The sequence below is a fragment of the Toxotes jaculatrix genome, chromosome 22, assembly GCF_017976425.1.
Source record: "Toxotes jaculatrix isolate fToxJac2 chromosome 22, fToxJac2.pri, whole genome shotgun sequence".
Classification (NCBI taxonomy): domain Eukaryota; kingdom Metazoa; phylum Chordata; class Actinopteri; family Toxotidae; genus Toxotes; species Toxotes jaculatrix.
In genome coordinates, this window is record NC_054415.1 from 6,579,150 (window position 1) to 6,593,173 (window position 14,024).

The 14,024-nt window shown below is 41.0% G+C and overlaps 2 protein-coding genes across 2 annotated transcripts in view; both read right to left on the bottom strand.

Annotated features, from left to right (window-relative positions):
* iqsec3a (IQ motif and Sec7 domain ArfGEF 3a) overlaps nucleotides 1-2,290 on the bottom strand; it is an 80,418-nt gene extending 78,128 nt beyond the window's left edge. The window contains exon 1 of the mRNA XM_041030208.1: nucleotides 1,695-2,290. Coding sequence (XP_040886142.1) covers nucleotides 1,695-2,290 — 596 coding nt within the window. The remainder of the gene's footprint in view (nucleotides 1-1,694) is intronic.
* Nucleotides 2,291-10,401: 8,111 nt separating this feature from the next.
* On the bottom strand, nucleotides 10,402-13,426 carry LOC121176134 (troponin I, slow skeletal muscle-like). The gene is made up of 8 exons (XM_041030122.1): nucleotides 13,333-13,426; nucleotides 12,724-12,727; nucleotides 12,482-12,523; nucleotides 11,960-12,001; nucleotides 11,688-11,819; nucleotides 11,495-11,584; nucleotides 11,081-11,263; nucleotides 10,402-10,962 (listed from the first exon to the last, which is right to left on the bottom strand). Exons 3-8 carry the CDS (start codon nucleotides 12,500-12,502, stop codon nucleotides 10,861-10,863), a joined length of 570 nt encoding a protein of 189 aa, XP_040886056.1. The 5' UTR covers nucleotides 12,503-12,523; nucleotides 12,724-12,727; nucleotides 13,333-13,426; the 3' UTR covers nucleotides 10,402-10,860.
* Nucleotides 13,427-14,024: the final 598 nt, after the last annotated feature.

Genomic DNA, 14,024 nt, shown 5'->3' on the forward strand with positions numbered 1-14,024 from the left:
ACTGCTCAAAAATTCTATTAAGGCTGCAACTACTGATTATTTTTATCGCAGATTAATCTGCTGATTATTTTCTCAATTAATCAGTTCATCCTTTGATCTATACCTGTAACGTCCATGCTCATATGTCTTCAAATATCTTGTTTTTTCTGACCAACAGTCCAGAACCCACAAATTCAGTCAGTTTACTATGACTGAGATTAATTATTCAGCTAACTATTTCCTTCCAATTTTCTTTTTGATACTCCAAATTTAGAATAAACAGACTGAATAACAGAATTCTGAGGGCATAATGTGGCCACAACTCTGTATGATACCAGAAAAATGACACTAACTCACAAAATATCTACAGAGAAGAAGATTCAAGCTTATCAGCACGTGTTAGGACCTGTGGAGTGGCTGTAAGGTGATTCATAAGCAACCCCAAACATCCCTCTGTCTTCGCTATTATTCCCTGCAGATATATTCCTCTTGGCGTAACATCTCTCAGCTACTGTCTTAATGAGGAACAAGCTGTTATAGTCCTACGCACAGCCTGTGCAATCAAACCCCGATTGTAGGTGTTTTTCTAATGTGAGGACGTGAAAGAGCTGACATTTGTCTCAGAGTCAGTGATATACCTTCAGGAGTAAGTGCTTTGCTTGTTTTAAGATGTGTGTTTACAGCATCACCATGCTCTCCCAACACCTGTGGGATCGCTCCCTCAGCTGAGCCTTAAAATCAGATGCGTTTTAGAGAATACCCAGCTCATTCCACATTCAAGGTGTGGAAACACAAGTGGGCACAGGAAAACAGTGCACTGTAACCTCATGGGCAACAACTCAACCAAAACATGCACCGTAAACATACAGTATTATTTAACCAAACTTCAGCTCTAGTCACCCAAAAAAACACTTTGTCTCCAGTTTCTAGTCCCACCGACTAGTGGCAGCCTCCCTTGGCGCAGAATTAATAAACCGCCCCTGTTAAAATGCCACCCTGGGTCTTCAAAATCAATATCCATTAAGCATTCAATTGATTTAACAGGGCAACAACTGGGTGAATAATGTGAAAATACAGGAGGAGCTTGAATTACCTGTCAGAAAATTAAGCTTTAGCTTGTCAGGAAATGTGAAGTTAATCAACGGTAAACCATGTGCAAATGAACACAAGGCTCACACAGTCTTTGTGTAGTGATTTTACAGTGTCTTTTTGGTTGTTTTCACTGTATTTCTTTGTATATTGTATATTTATATGTATTGTATATTTTCAGCTGACACCATTACTTGGGCAATAACAGGCTATGGCATTTTTATGTGATGGCCCTTGAGGAGATCACATTGTTTTCTGGCCAAACACATTTGCTATATTTAGACAAGAAAATTCGCCAGAGTCTAGTACTCTGCAAAAAATATCCTTCTATATTAGGGTCACTGGATGTAATATTGAGTCTTTCATGAGCGTTTTATGAAGCCTGGCAGTGATGTGAAATACTGTCACTTTCTGACACACAGAGCTGGCTCTGGCATTTTAATAAAAGGTCATTTGGGAAAAGGCAGGTGGCCACAGTGCTCTGAGATAAAAACCCAGAAAACTGAAGCTGATTTGAGCCTGTTATAGGAAGATTTCCTTTAAAAGGGCTCATTATGGACTGTAAATGTCTCGTTAAAATAGATATTATTTTGTTTTTCAGTGCACACAGTACGAAAGCTACTTACTCCGCTTTTCTGGCCAGTCCAACTGAGCGGCAGAGAGCGGTGGGAGTCTGCGGAACCAAGGACTTGCAGCAGGGGCTCCTCTTGTCCTCCTCGGCTGAGTCCGGGCTGGCTTGGCTCGTTTTGGGCGATTGCGGCGAGGTGGGGACGAGCTGCAGCTGTTGCGGGTGATGGGAGGACGGCGCAGGAGGGGCCGGGTGCTGCTGAGGCTGGGCCGATAGACCGGGAATCTGCTGCTGTAGTTGCTGCTGCTGCTGCTGCTGCGGTGGCGGCGGCTGCTGCTGCTGCGCCTGCTGGCCGAGGTGAGCCGCGGCTTTGTTGCTCCCTGGGTGCTGATGGAGGTGGGCCGGCGCCTGGGGACTGGCGCTGCGGTGAGTCGGGTGGTGGTGGTGGTGGTGGTGATGTTGAGCGGGCTGCTGGACGTAGTGATGGGGGTCCCGTAAGAGTCGATTCTCTCCAATCAGGTCCTCCACTTTTCGCTCGAGTTCGTCGATGCGTTGGCGCTGCGTCTGGATCAGGCTTTGCTGGTTCTGGACGATCGTGGTGAGCTCCTTCAGGTAGAGAACGGCTTTCATTGGATTATCCAGCAGGCTCTCCATTACTGACTGTAACTGTGGCCGTGTGCCCGGCTATGTTGACTTCTTCTTCAGCTGTTTCTGCTGCTGCGATCTGACGATGGGGCCTCTGAACAGTGCGTAACCGGGATGCTCTGGCGGCCGTTTGACGCTTCTACGTTCTGCTGGGGTTGGGTAGCCTCTCTCTTTCTCTCTCTCTCTCTCTGTCTCTCTCTCTCTCTCTCCCTCTGTGAGGATACCAGGAATGGTGCTGATGCAAGGCTGGGGATCAGCATCAGCAGAGTGCGGAGGCGGGGCTGTAGTGGACCGGTGATGTCAACACGTAAGAGAAACGGTGAAACCTTTTTACATGGAAATTCAGTTCGTGCGTCCTGAATAGCCTCTTCAGTTTCCTTTGACTAAATAAATCTCAGTCATTTTTATCCCTGCAGACTTTTATTTGCCACTAAAATAATTCTCACTTCACAGAGCTAAACTAAACTGCAGGCCCTGCTCACTTGTACACTATATCACTTTAACATGTACAGGGTGTCACGTAGGAACATCACATCATGCTGCAGAGCTAACCCAAGCTGTGGACTCGTTCTGACTGGTCTGAGTCCACAATGTCTTATATTTCTGATCCACTTAAAGCATTATTGTTTTATTGTATGGCAATAAAAGCAGATACAGTAGATACTGTATAGAGTGTCTTTCCATGTGATCTTTTACAAAAATCTGCTGAGATTTGCTTCTGGAAGATCAAGTTTGCTCATGGTAATCTTTTGGTCACACAACAGTCTGTGCTTTGGATGGTAACCCCCTTTTTCCCTGCATGTTGGCCTGCAGGGTTGAAATAGAATGGCATAACATGGAAGGCAATATAATTGCTTCCTCCTAATGTTGCTCACTTAACGGCTCAGCATGAAAATGATTTGATGAAGGTTGTCTTTTGCATATTCTTAATCACCCTTTTCAGGGAGTTTCTTATATGCAAAGAAATCATAAAGTTTTTTTTTTTTTTTGTGTGTGTGGGGGGTGGGGGCAACTATACTCTCCTCTGACTTGTGGAGATAGCAGCATGAATTTTTGCAAATTGGACCCGGAAAAGGAGGCTGCTTTTCAGTCTGTGCCTTGGTAGGCTATGTATGACTTAACCAAAAGGGAAATAAAAAACAAGTCAACCAGACAGATAGCATGCAGACATACCAAGGAAAGGAAATGGGTTTTTGGTTTGCAAAGATGATCCCTCCTGATACGGACTAAAGTGATATCTCACTGAGAGGGTACTCAGCTCTTCTGGGCGCTGTAGTGTGATGCTTCAGTTTCTGCATTGAAATTGTGCAGGAATGTATACTCCTCTGTTGCCCACAAAATCATGTTTGCGTGTGTAATAGGCCCAATTAATTGTGTTTTTGTTTGACAGGACTTTTTACACTGACAGGATGATTCAAACGGAAAACGGATGTTTATTCATGATCGGTCTTTTTGAAATCCAAAGGGTGCCCAAATTCACCCTGAGTAAATTACTGTTAATTAGCGTCAAGAGTCTAATGAAGCAAAAGACAGTCTGCCAAATTCATCCAGAACAGGAATGACATTAATGATATGCTGTGATGAATGCTGTTTGTTATGAGAACAGAGGAAAAAAAACTAACATGGATTTGTATATTTCTATTCTCTTGACAAAGACATTGTTAAAAGTTTCATCAAACTTCTTTTAAAACAGTTCAGAGGAGATATAAATATCATATGACCTTGAGACAGTGAAATATTAGGACCAGACTGGTGAGCCAGAGCGGGTGCAGCCAGGTCCTTCCATCCATATGGCTGCTTTACAAGCTGCATGAAGTGAAAAACGGCTTGCTCACCCGACCAGCGACACATGGCCGGACTGTGCCAAAAATGTGTTTTGCAGCGTGATTGTAAAAATGGAAACCGTACCTGCAGTGACTTTGTCGCTTGGGTGACATCTGCGAGGTGCAGACTTACTTATTATGGACCCTCTGCTGGAAGAGATGCAACCCACCTTTAACACCAATTACCTTACAGAGGAGTCTGAAGCCTGAGTGGGTTACACATCCTTGATCTGAAACGACAAGGACGGGGCTCAAAGTGTGATGTGAATAATCAAGTTACCCCTGCATCTTAAGGTGAAAAAACCTTAGGTGCACTTTTAGAAAAAAAATACACAAACCCAAGTTTAATACTTTGAATTTCATCACATTAAAAACCTCTACAACCTTAGACAGATCAGTGATATTGGAATTGCCATTTTTAATTCCTCACTCTTGAAAGGCAAAAGTTTAAAAGTAGCTTGGCAGTCTTAAAGTTTTGCCCCGTCTTCGGATCCTCCTCCAGAACTTTTAATTTCAAAACTGTGTTATATCAATATAGGCTTACTCCCAGGAGAACGGTTGTATCTCGGGTTTGTTGCTAAGTTAAAAGTAGACCAGCTGTATTCTCTCTCTCTCTCATTATTCAGTGGCTTTTGATGCAGAGTCTAACACTGACTGAGTGCACTGTTGTGAACCCAAAGCAACATTCGGGAGAAACAGACAGCTGTCTTTTGAAATAAAGAGTGTCTGGAACAAATAAGCACTCCTGCCTTTGTTTTGAATAGCCACGGTGCTCAGCACCTACATACATATTTGAAAAATTTCCATTTGAAGTGATGGCTCTTAGTCATTCTGTCACTACAGCAGTGATTTCTCCCTTTTCCCCAATTTTTGGACTTGGCAATAAAAGAAAACTATTCTATTCTTTAGTTTTTTTGGGGGGACAGAGCTACTCATTAATATTGATAAATGACTTGTTGCACGCTCCCGACTTCACTTAGAATATGAGAGATTTTATGCCCTAAGATAACTCTTTGGTTATAGATGTTGTGTCATCACTGTCCCTTTGGCACAAAAAGTTTTAGAAAAAAAAACAAGAAGGAAAGATTTATCAAAATGAAACTGTCATTGTCTTCTTTTGCTTGCGAATGACGCCAAAGGAGTCAAGCAAGATGACGTACGTAAAAACCTGAATAAGAAGGGAAATGGATTTAACATTTTTCCAAGGACTTTGGAGCATTAATGACATCAAGAGACATGATAAGAGCAGACGACACGATAAAGCAATTAATGTCAGGTAGAGATTAATTACTTTCAGCGCTGCACATCATTAGTGACACTGCAGACGAGCAAGTCAGCAAGTTATTGACGCCATGAGCATCTGGTAAGAACAGAACTTTAAATGATTTAGCCAAAAAGCAAACATGATTATTTAGTATATACACAGTATGCAGCTGACTTAATATCATATTTAAAGTGTTTATTTAATTCCAACATTAATATGATTTCAAGGAAAAAAATTGGATTTTAAAGACTAAGAGACAAGACTTTACAAAACTAAGAGTGTACTGCCATGCTATAGCAAGCCATCCAATAGCTGTTGAGATATTTCAAAATTTATCAATGTTGGTGATGTTAGATGAAATGTCTTAGGATCACCATTTCAGTCTGGAGCAAATAGATGGACCAGCCAATCAGCATTGCCACCCCCAGAGCCAGGCTGCTTATAGGCCAGCTGAAAATAAGTTTTAACCTAATTCATAAGCACTTAAAGATTTCTAATTTCAGTTTAAATGTTTAAACAAATAAGAGTAATAGAGGCCCACACCGAAGGCAGAAAACAAAGCAGACTCTTTCGGTGAAGAGCACTGCTGAGGTGAGTCCCGGCAAAACCCATTAATCTTCATTGATTTACCCTGGTACCTCTACATCGAGGAGGAGATGGCGATAAAAGAGGAGAAGATGAGCAACAGAGGGAGTTTAGAGCTTGTGAGTCAAGTAAGATGGGGAATATATAAAAGGGGCTGCAACCCATGGTGTGCCTGATCATTTGTAAATTCAGTTTAGCTAACAATAAATTTTATTTAGGGCCTGCAACGTCAGAAGTGACGCATTTGTGAGACAGGGGGCAACTTATTTCATGAACCACAAGGACTTCTTGAAGATTTGGACATCAGCGGCTTACATAATGTCTGGTACTGCTGACAAACTGTAGCTATTTGTGCAAACTTGTACCTACATGGTTGCACTTTTCCAACATCTTCCATGGTGGCAAGATGCCAACATCACTATTAATAATTTTATGAGACACAGTTGCTCCGGGGAGACCCGAGGCGACGAAGGATCAGCTGAGCGACTTTCTCTCTGTGTGACATGTAGAGGGATTTGATTCCAGTGGCAAAGACGATGCCTAGGTTTAGTTTTCCCAAAACCTACCGGTAATTTTAAACTGTGTCAAGCTGAATAAATATTTCATTAAATGCAATTAAATTAACACTAACTACCAGCAAACTAACAAATAAAACTACATTTGATATACCTGTATTCTTGTTAAGTTGCATGTAAGATCTGATTTGTACTGTAGCTTTATTTGGGGCTCTTTTGAAAGCTTCCACCTGATTAAAGCAAGGGGAATCTTTAATGTGTGCATCTTGTTGACCCCTGGCCAGCTTTGGTGTCCAAAACCAATACCCATCAGCCTCCTCTCATCAATAACAAGAAGGGAGCACGGCCACGGGCACCTATTGTAGATTAAGTTAAACCATTAGATGGAAGCGTGTGGATGGTGCAGTGCTGGGATATAAGCTGCGTATATTTAGAAGTGACGTGTCATTGATTGTTCAGTTTTATGTTGGGCTTTTCCCAAAATGAGAAATAAGGAGAGGCAATTTTCTTAGTAGCCCAATGTGAAGACGTGTCTCAATGAACAAGTCTCAATAAGCAATGCTGAGCAATTCAACAGCATCCGACAGTCCATCAAAAGGTGTGTGAGTACTTCATGTCGCAACTAAGAAAAATCTGCCAATATTCTGCATCTCATTCCCATATTGACTAACTTTCCTCTGTGATGTATAGATTCCCTCCAGTGTGTTCACCAAGGGGAATATATAAGAGGAACAAAGACCAAAGCCCGTCACAGGTAGCTGGGACGAGGCCTGACCTGCTGTGAACCACCACAGAAGCTGATGAAACAGCCCTGAAATGGCTTTTATGTGGGGGAAACACTGAAAATACTCAGTGTGGAAAGAACCTCTCACTGTTGTCTATTTTAATGTGCCCCCACCAGTTAAACGACTTAAGAATTAACACTTAATTTTGCTGTTCCCCTCAGCTGAACAGAGCATTTTAGCATTTTTGAGCTCATTGTTCTGGTTTTACAGGCTTTTTAAACATGAAGCCTGCATTAAATCATGTACGCACTAGATGGTTGCATACATGATTTAATGCTAAAAGATTGGGGAGAAAGCTACATGTGCGAGGAGGGGAAAGAGAATCACGGTCATTCTGCTTCATGAGCTCATAATTTGAAAAACAAGTTTCTGACAGTATGAAATATGTGGATTAGTTTGAACATATCATTGTGACAGCTGAACCATCTCCTTCCTTAGTTAAGGACTTTCTACTTCCCCAAAAGGCACTGTATTATTCATGAACCTTTCCACTCCATTGTCTTTCCCAATCAGTCGCCCTTGCCAGTCACCTGCCTATCCACCTGGCCACACACCTGTTCCTCATTCCCTCAATTAGCCCCAGAACTTATATATATGAGTTTCAAAAGCTACTGCTTGTTTGCAACTAGCTTGTCCTGTCCTTTGAGTAGTTTGTCTTATTCTGCCTGTCTTCAAATTGTCTACTGCAAGCCTGTTTATTGACCAGTTTCTAGAAAAGTGCCTTTAATTCATCCTGCTCTCCCTGTGGCCATGCATCTGAACTGTGACAGGGTATTGACAATAGGGAAGGAAACTGAGCTGCAGTTTAAATTTACGAGAAAATGATTCGCTAATTATAGCTTTCGTTTCACATGTCAGTTTAAAATAGTATCACTGCAGCAATTTTTTGTACCACTTTCCTTGAAAAGTGTGATCATGATTTCATGGGTTGAAAAGAAAGAAAATATAGCCTTATGTGCTACAACTTTAGCTTGTGTTTGAACAGGAAAACGCATCACATTACAGAAGCTTGTTCAAAATGCTTACTGTGCACTATCTTGCTAACACACATTTTGACAAGACTAATGGCTGCTTGCGTATATAACATTAAGAATTAAGCCCAGAGCTTCCAGTCACAGGGCGGTCTGTCAAATCACCAGGGCACCCTCTCTTACTGTCAGGTATATTGTCTACCCTTGAGTCCCTGCAGCAATGAATACGCCACTCATGCACTCATGCACTTCCTCATCAGGCCACGCACACACACACTGCAAACACTGTAATCTGCTTCAGTGTTTTCTTTGCAGACTAACTCTCAATTTTCTTTCTTCCTTGTGGGTTATTTCATGAGTGAAAGCAACTGGCACTGCTTCAAGCCACAGTGGTAATTATTTATTGTCAGGCTCCACTTGTTCTTCCATCTTGCGACTTGTGCAAATTTGGTTTCCTTTCTCCTGAAGAATGTGGATCATTCTTCAGTTGTAAAACATGTGGGAATAGCTAGAGCTAAAGTTTCTTTTGTTTCATCCTTCTTCAAGTCAGGTTTTATATATATGACCCAAAATAATCATAGAAGACATTGAGAAACTTCCAGGCACCATCAAGACTGGAAAGTTCATAGACTGCATGTTTGGTCACACTTGACATCTGTGTTTTGCTCTGAAATAGGCTGTAACTGACTCAACTTTATTCATTCAAACATGTTCTGGTAATAAAAATAAGGCTTTTCCACAGGTGCTGCTCCTAAGACACAGACACAGAGTTCATCCACTTCTCCAGCCTTTTTTACACAAAACAAAACTTACTCCTTCATAATCTGTGAATTGTGAAGCCCAGCAACTGCCATTGTGATTTAATATTTACAGAAGATGTATAACTGCAATTGTGGCACTGCCACCAAGTGGCACTAACTGCACAGCACAAGTGTGACCTGCGTGCTGCACCCCATGAGCAATAACTGACACAGACTGTGGTGGTTCTGGCACGTCAAGCCACACTTTAATGTGTTTGTCATCTCAACAAGTTTCATGGCAGACTCCAGCGTCATGACCTTTTGTGTTGCATTTAACAGTCACCATCATGTGGTGCTGACATGAATGCACTCTGGATATCACATCTGGAACATTTGTTCCATGTGAAGGTCGCTCTCATCAGTGCCTATTTATAAACAGAGCGTGTATCCTGCTTTTCATTATCAGCTTGCTAAGACTGAGGGGAAGGACAGACAAGAGGTTATATATCAGCTTTTCAACATGAGCACAAATGTCAGCATGACTAAACACAAACAGTACTTCGTGCTGCACATGCAGATTGATGAGCCAAACTGAGATGGGAAGGATGTGACTTTTCGTCATCCATATGTCACACAACCATCAGATGTTATTATCCCCCAAATTGCCAGTGTGTGTTAGTGGACTTTGACATGCTGGGGCGATCTGTGTCAGCTGTTTAAACACACTCTTCTTTCCATAGCCGGCCCGTAAAGGCCTACAATACACCAACTGAAGTGCACTTTCAGGAATCTTGAAGCTATTGTCGGTGTTACTGTCATACTTGGAATAACAATGGCTGGGCGGCAACTGAGTCAACCCACTGACACATACAGAAGAAGCACACGCATGCATGCATGCATGCAATGTGTAGCACAACAATGCCAGTGGGTCTTTCTATACAGCTCAAGTTTTGCTTTCCAAGGCTGGGAGTCATGGAGGATAAAAACATGGCTAAAAATATTCAGCCCAGGTGTTTCAGAGTCTGCCATCAACCATCTATTATAAAGTCCCATCTCCTGTGGTTTATTTCTATCATCAAACTACTCTGAACATAACTCAGCAAGTAGTTCTATCACACCCCAAAGTAAATGTGCTTTTGTTGATCATTTCTGAGATTAAAGTCTGAGAAAAATATCATTCTGATAATGGCCACAACATGTCACTGCGGTTATCATGTTGGAAGCCAATTTTGAATTTAATGAGCTTGTTGCTTCCTTAATCAAAATTCCCAAAGCTTTATCTTTATTTGATTAACAAACTTTATTTGCTACTCACAATTTTAATTACATAGAGTTTACTTTAAGTATATTCTTTCACTCCTCTTTTATGGATGTGTCCACAGGATCTATTTAAACATTATGAAGCCGAATTTAGGTAGTAGCACCTGTTGTTCCCCCTCCCTTGGCTTTCAAGCTTCCTTTTTAATCCATCATCAGCTAAGCTGCTTTCCATCCTCTTACATGCCACACATAAACCAACGGGTGCCAATAAAATGAAACATGATAAAGTCAAGTTCAGATATGGAACATCAAAGACCGAAACAATATCTGTTTATTCATATCTGCTTTATTGTCTAAAGCTGTCATAACAAAACAAAACAAAAAAGTCTTTGGTAATAAAAAAAAAAAAAAACATTGGGTCTCTACTCATCCTACACTTTAAGTGCTTTGAGTCATTGCTTATAAAATGGCCATCAAGGAAATGGAGGCACAGCTGATGAACTGGGGCTCATACGTGCTTTTGACCTTATGCTTAATTCCTAAATCAGTTAGCGTTCACATAATTATTCTATATTTCTGTCTTGACAGCTTCCTTTTCCCTGCTCCTAACTGACCAGCTTCATCATTTGCAGTGTCTCACTGTGCTCCGCCGCCTGTATCAAACATCTTCTTGCGGCCCTCCATGCCCGACATGGCCTCCACATTCTTACGCCAGTCACCCACTTCACTAGTAAGCACCTGGGATTGAAGAGAAAAATGAAAAATCAAAATTAAAACGTGTCTTATTCCCAAGAAAAAAAGTTATTCATGTCTTTCTTTGCCTCGTAACCAACATTTGTGAACACTAAGAACACACCTTGTCTTGTTTGACGTCCTCCTTCTTCACAGACTTGAGGTTAGCTCTGAGGTCCATCGAGCCCTTGTGTTTGGAGCCCAGGAGAGCTCTCATCATCTCATCTGCTGAGACTCTCACCTTCCTTAGGGCAGGCTTTTTGAACTTGCCTCCAAGGTCCTGTACCTTCAACTTCAGCTCGTGGATCTAAAAATAATATGACAGAACTTTGTGTACAGGCCTCTGACGTTTGCTAAAACAGCAGCAATAATAAATTTCCAGGAAGCAAATCTTCAACAAGTCAAAGGGTTTGTTCTCCAGGTTTTATTCTCTGGTTTCAAACCAAAGGAAGAACATTTTTTAATTGTTTTTTTTTCATTTGAAAATATTGACTGAACTGTGCAAGATAATAAGAAGATGATATTCAGAGAGACTTACATCTTTGTTGTGCTTGCTCACTTTGTATTCACAGTCATATCTCTCCTCATCCACAACATCAATTTTTGCATGAAGCTGCTTGCACATACTCTGAGAAAAAAAACCCATTTTAAACATATATTATTTAAATATGTTAATACATTCTCTGACATAGGGAAAAAAATGCTGGTGTTTCGTGGTTTATGACCCTCACTTGTAGTTCGTCCAGGGAAAGTCCAGACAACTGCAAAGGGGGCAGCTTCTCTCCTAGATAGCGCACTTTCTCTTCCTCCCTCTCCTGCTTCTCCCTCTCCAAATCCTCACAAGCTCTTGTGAGGAGAAGCATCTGATTGGACAAAATGGGTATCAGTCAAATTAATACAGTTAGAAAACAAGCAAATGATGAGTGGTGCCTATGAGTTAATCTGATCAGACTGTGGGACTACAAAAAAAAAAAAAAACAACACTGATATGTCTTGACCTCACCTTGAGGGAGAGCTTGCGAGACGCCGAAATCTTCGACTTCGGCTGTGGAGAAAGATATTTGTCAATTTAATTTCACAACGTAATTTTAGTCATAAACAGTTACTGACATTATTCACATTTGCAAAGGGGGACATGTAAATATATATATAGAGAGACTGGACTTAGTTACAAGTACACCTTGCAATGCATTGTCATAAACTGCAGAATGTTGAGTTGTATCAACATCTTTCAGTTAAAACTGAGCATTATAAACCTCAGAGGTTCTTTCAGGGCTTTTATTTTCTAAAAGTTTTTAAAACGTGTATGGAAAAACCTGTGAGCGTCAAACTCGACAGCACTTACTGCTGCTGCATGTGAAAAGATAATGCTTTATTATTAGGATGAAGTCAAGGGGAAAGCTCTCAGGGATCCTGATAACAACTCTGACAGATGACTATTGCCAGATCTTTGCCATGTGCATAAGGACAATGTGTCCCCTCTCCATGCATGGAGGATTAACACTGTGGAATATAGATGGCTCACCTTATCCCCTTTGGGATTCATCGTTCTGGGTCTGCCAGGCTCCTGAAAGAGCAAACAGTGTCAAATGAGGGTGATGGTGCTATAGGCAATCATAATCAGGTTTAGATGAGACAATAAAAGAGGTTCTGTTTATTAAGTGGGAGAATACACGTAGCTTCCCTTCAATCAAGAACAGTCATTTACACAAATATGAATCATGGCAGTGGCATTCAGAGATAAGAGGATAAAAGGAGTTTTCTTACCACGCTGTGTGTGTTATTTTCACAAAAACAAACGACACATAAGAGAAACAGAGGTGTGTATTAGCTCAGTCCAAGGATAATTCATCACCTCACTGAACCATAATGTAATTTGACCCATCAATGCGCCACATAGCACACAGTCCTCAGCATCCTTTGACAAGAGGATCAAAGCAAGGATATGACAAGAACAATGCCCTCCACTATATTCAGCATCATCTCAGTTTTTGGCAGTATGACTAATGATGGCTCAAAAGCTTTGTTAAAAGCTACAACATCTGTATCTGACAACTGACAGGATCCAGACAGCAGTGGCAGAAATCATCAGTAGAAGATTTGGTGGCTCAACTGTAGATCCTTTTTTAACTCTGTAAAACTGGTAAAACATTGTTCTATTAACTATAATAAGTTATTTTTGTAATTTTTTTTATAGTCTGAAGTATTGAAATAGCTCTGGAAATACTCTTTAAGACTGTCATCTATTTGAACCTTACAAAATAATAATAATTATTATTATTCTTCGAAACACTTTCAGAAACTAAATACAGTTGTGGAATATACACAGAAAGGTTTAAATACTTCAACAATACGATAAACCAATAAATCTGTTACCTGTTAATGTTAATGGGTGTCTGCGGAGGTGTGGAGAGTCAAACAGCGGCTGCTGAAGACAATGGGCTGCTTTTTATGTGAGCCGTGTGACGAGTGGACAGCAGATATAACGTCTGGTCCCAAGAATTTCCTGGCAAGAGACCAAGCATGAAATATCACCTCCCCTGACTCTGTGACAACACCAGTGAAGTGTAATAATAAATTATGAGCATTACCTTAATGGTATTGTCTAGACGTTGCCTCTTAGTGGGTTAAATAATCTTATTGTTCCTCCTTTGGAATGAAAGGGAAATTACATTCATTCATGTCATAGTTACAAATATCGATGTCCTTGTATCTGACACATTTAGGAGCAGAACTTTCTCCAGCTTTCTCAAGACAGAAATCTTGAGAGAGTTATTTCTGAAAAGAGGGTCAGTTCTATAAGTAATAATACAGATGATGAGTATGATACACACCCAAAGCCCTCATGCATAGCAAAGCACTGAATCACAGTGTAAGAATAGATCAGGTGCCTTTCCCATTATAGGCTGCATTTAACTGTGGCAGCATGAATTCGGTAACACTAACACTTCTAACCATTTCTCTGTATTTAGTCAAACATGTCAGCAAGTACTAAGGTAGTGATAACCAAGCCATACACCTATATCTGTATGGCAAATATGCTGTGACTGTTAGCACTTGTCATTAGC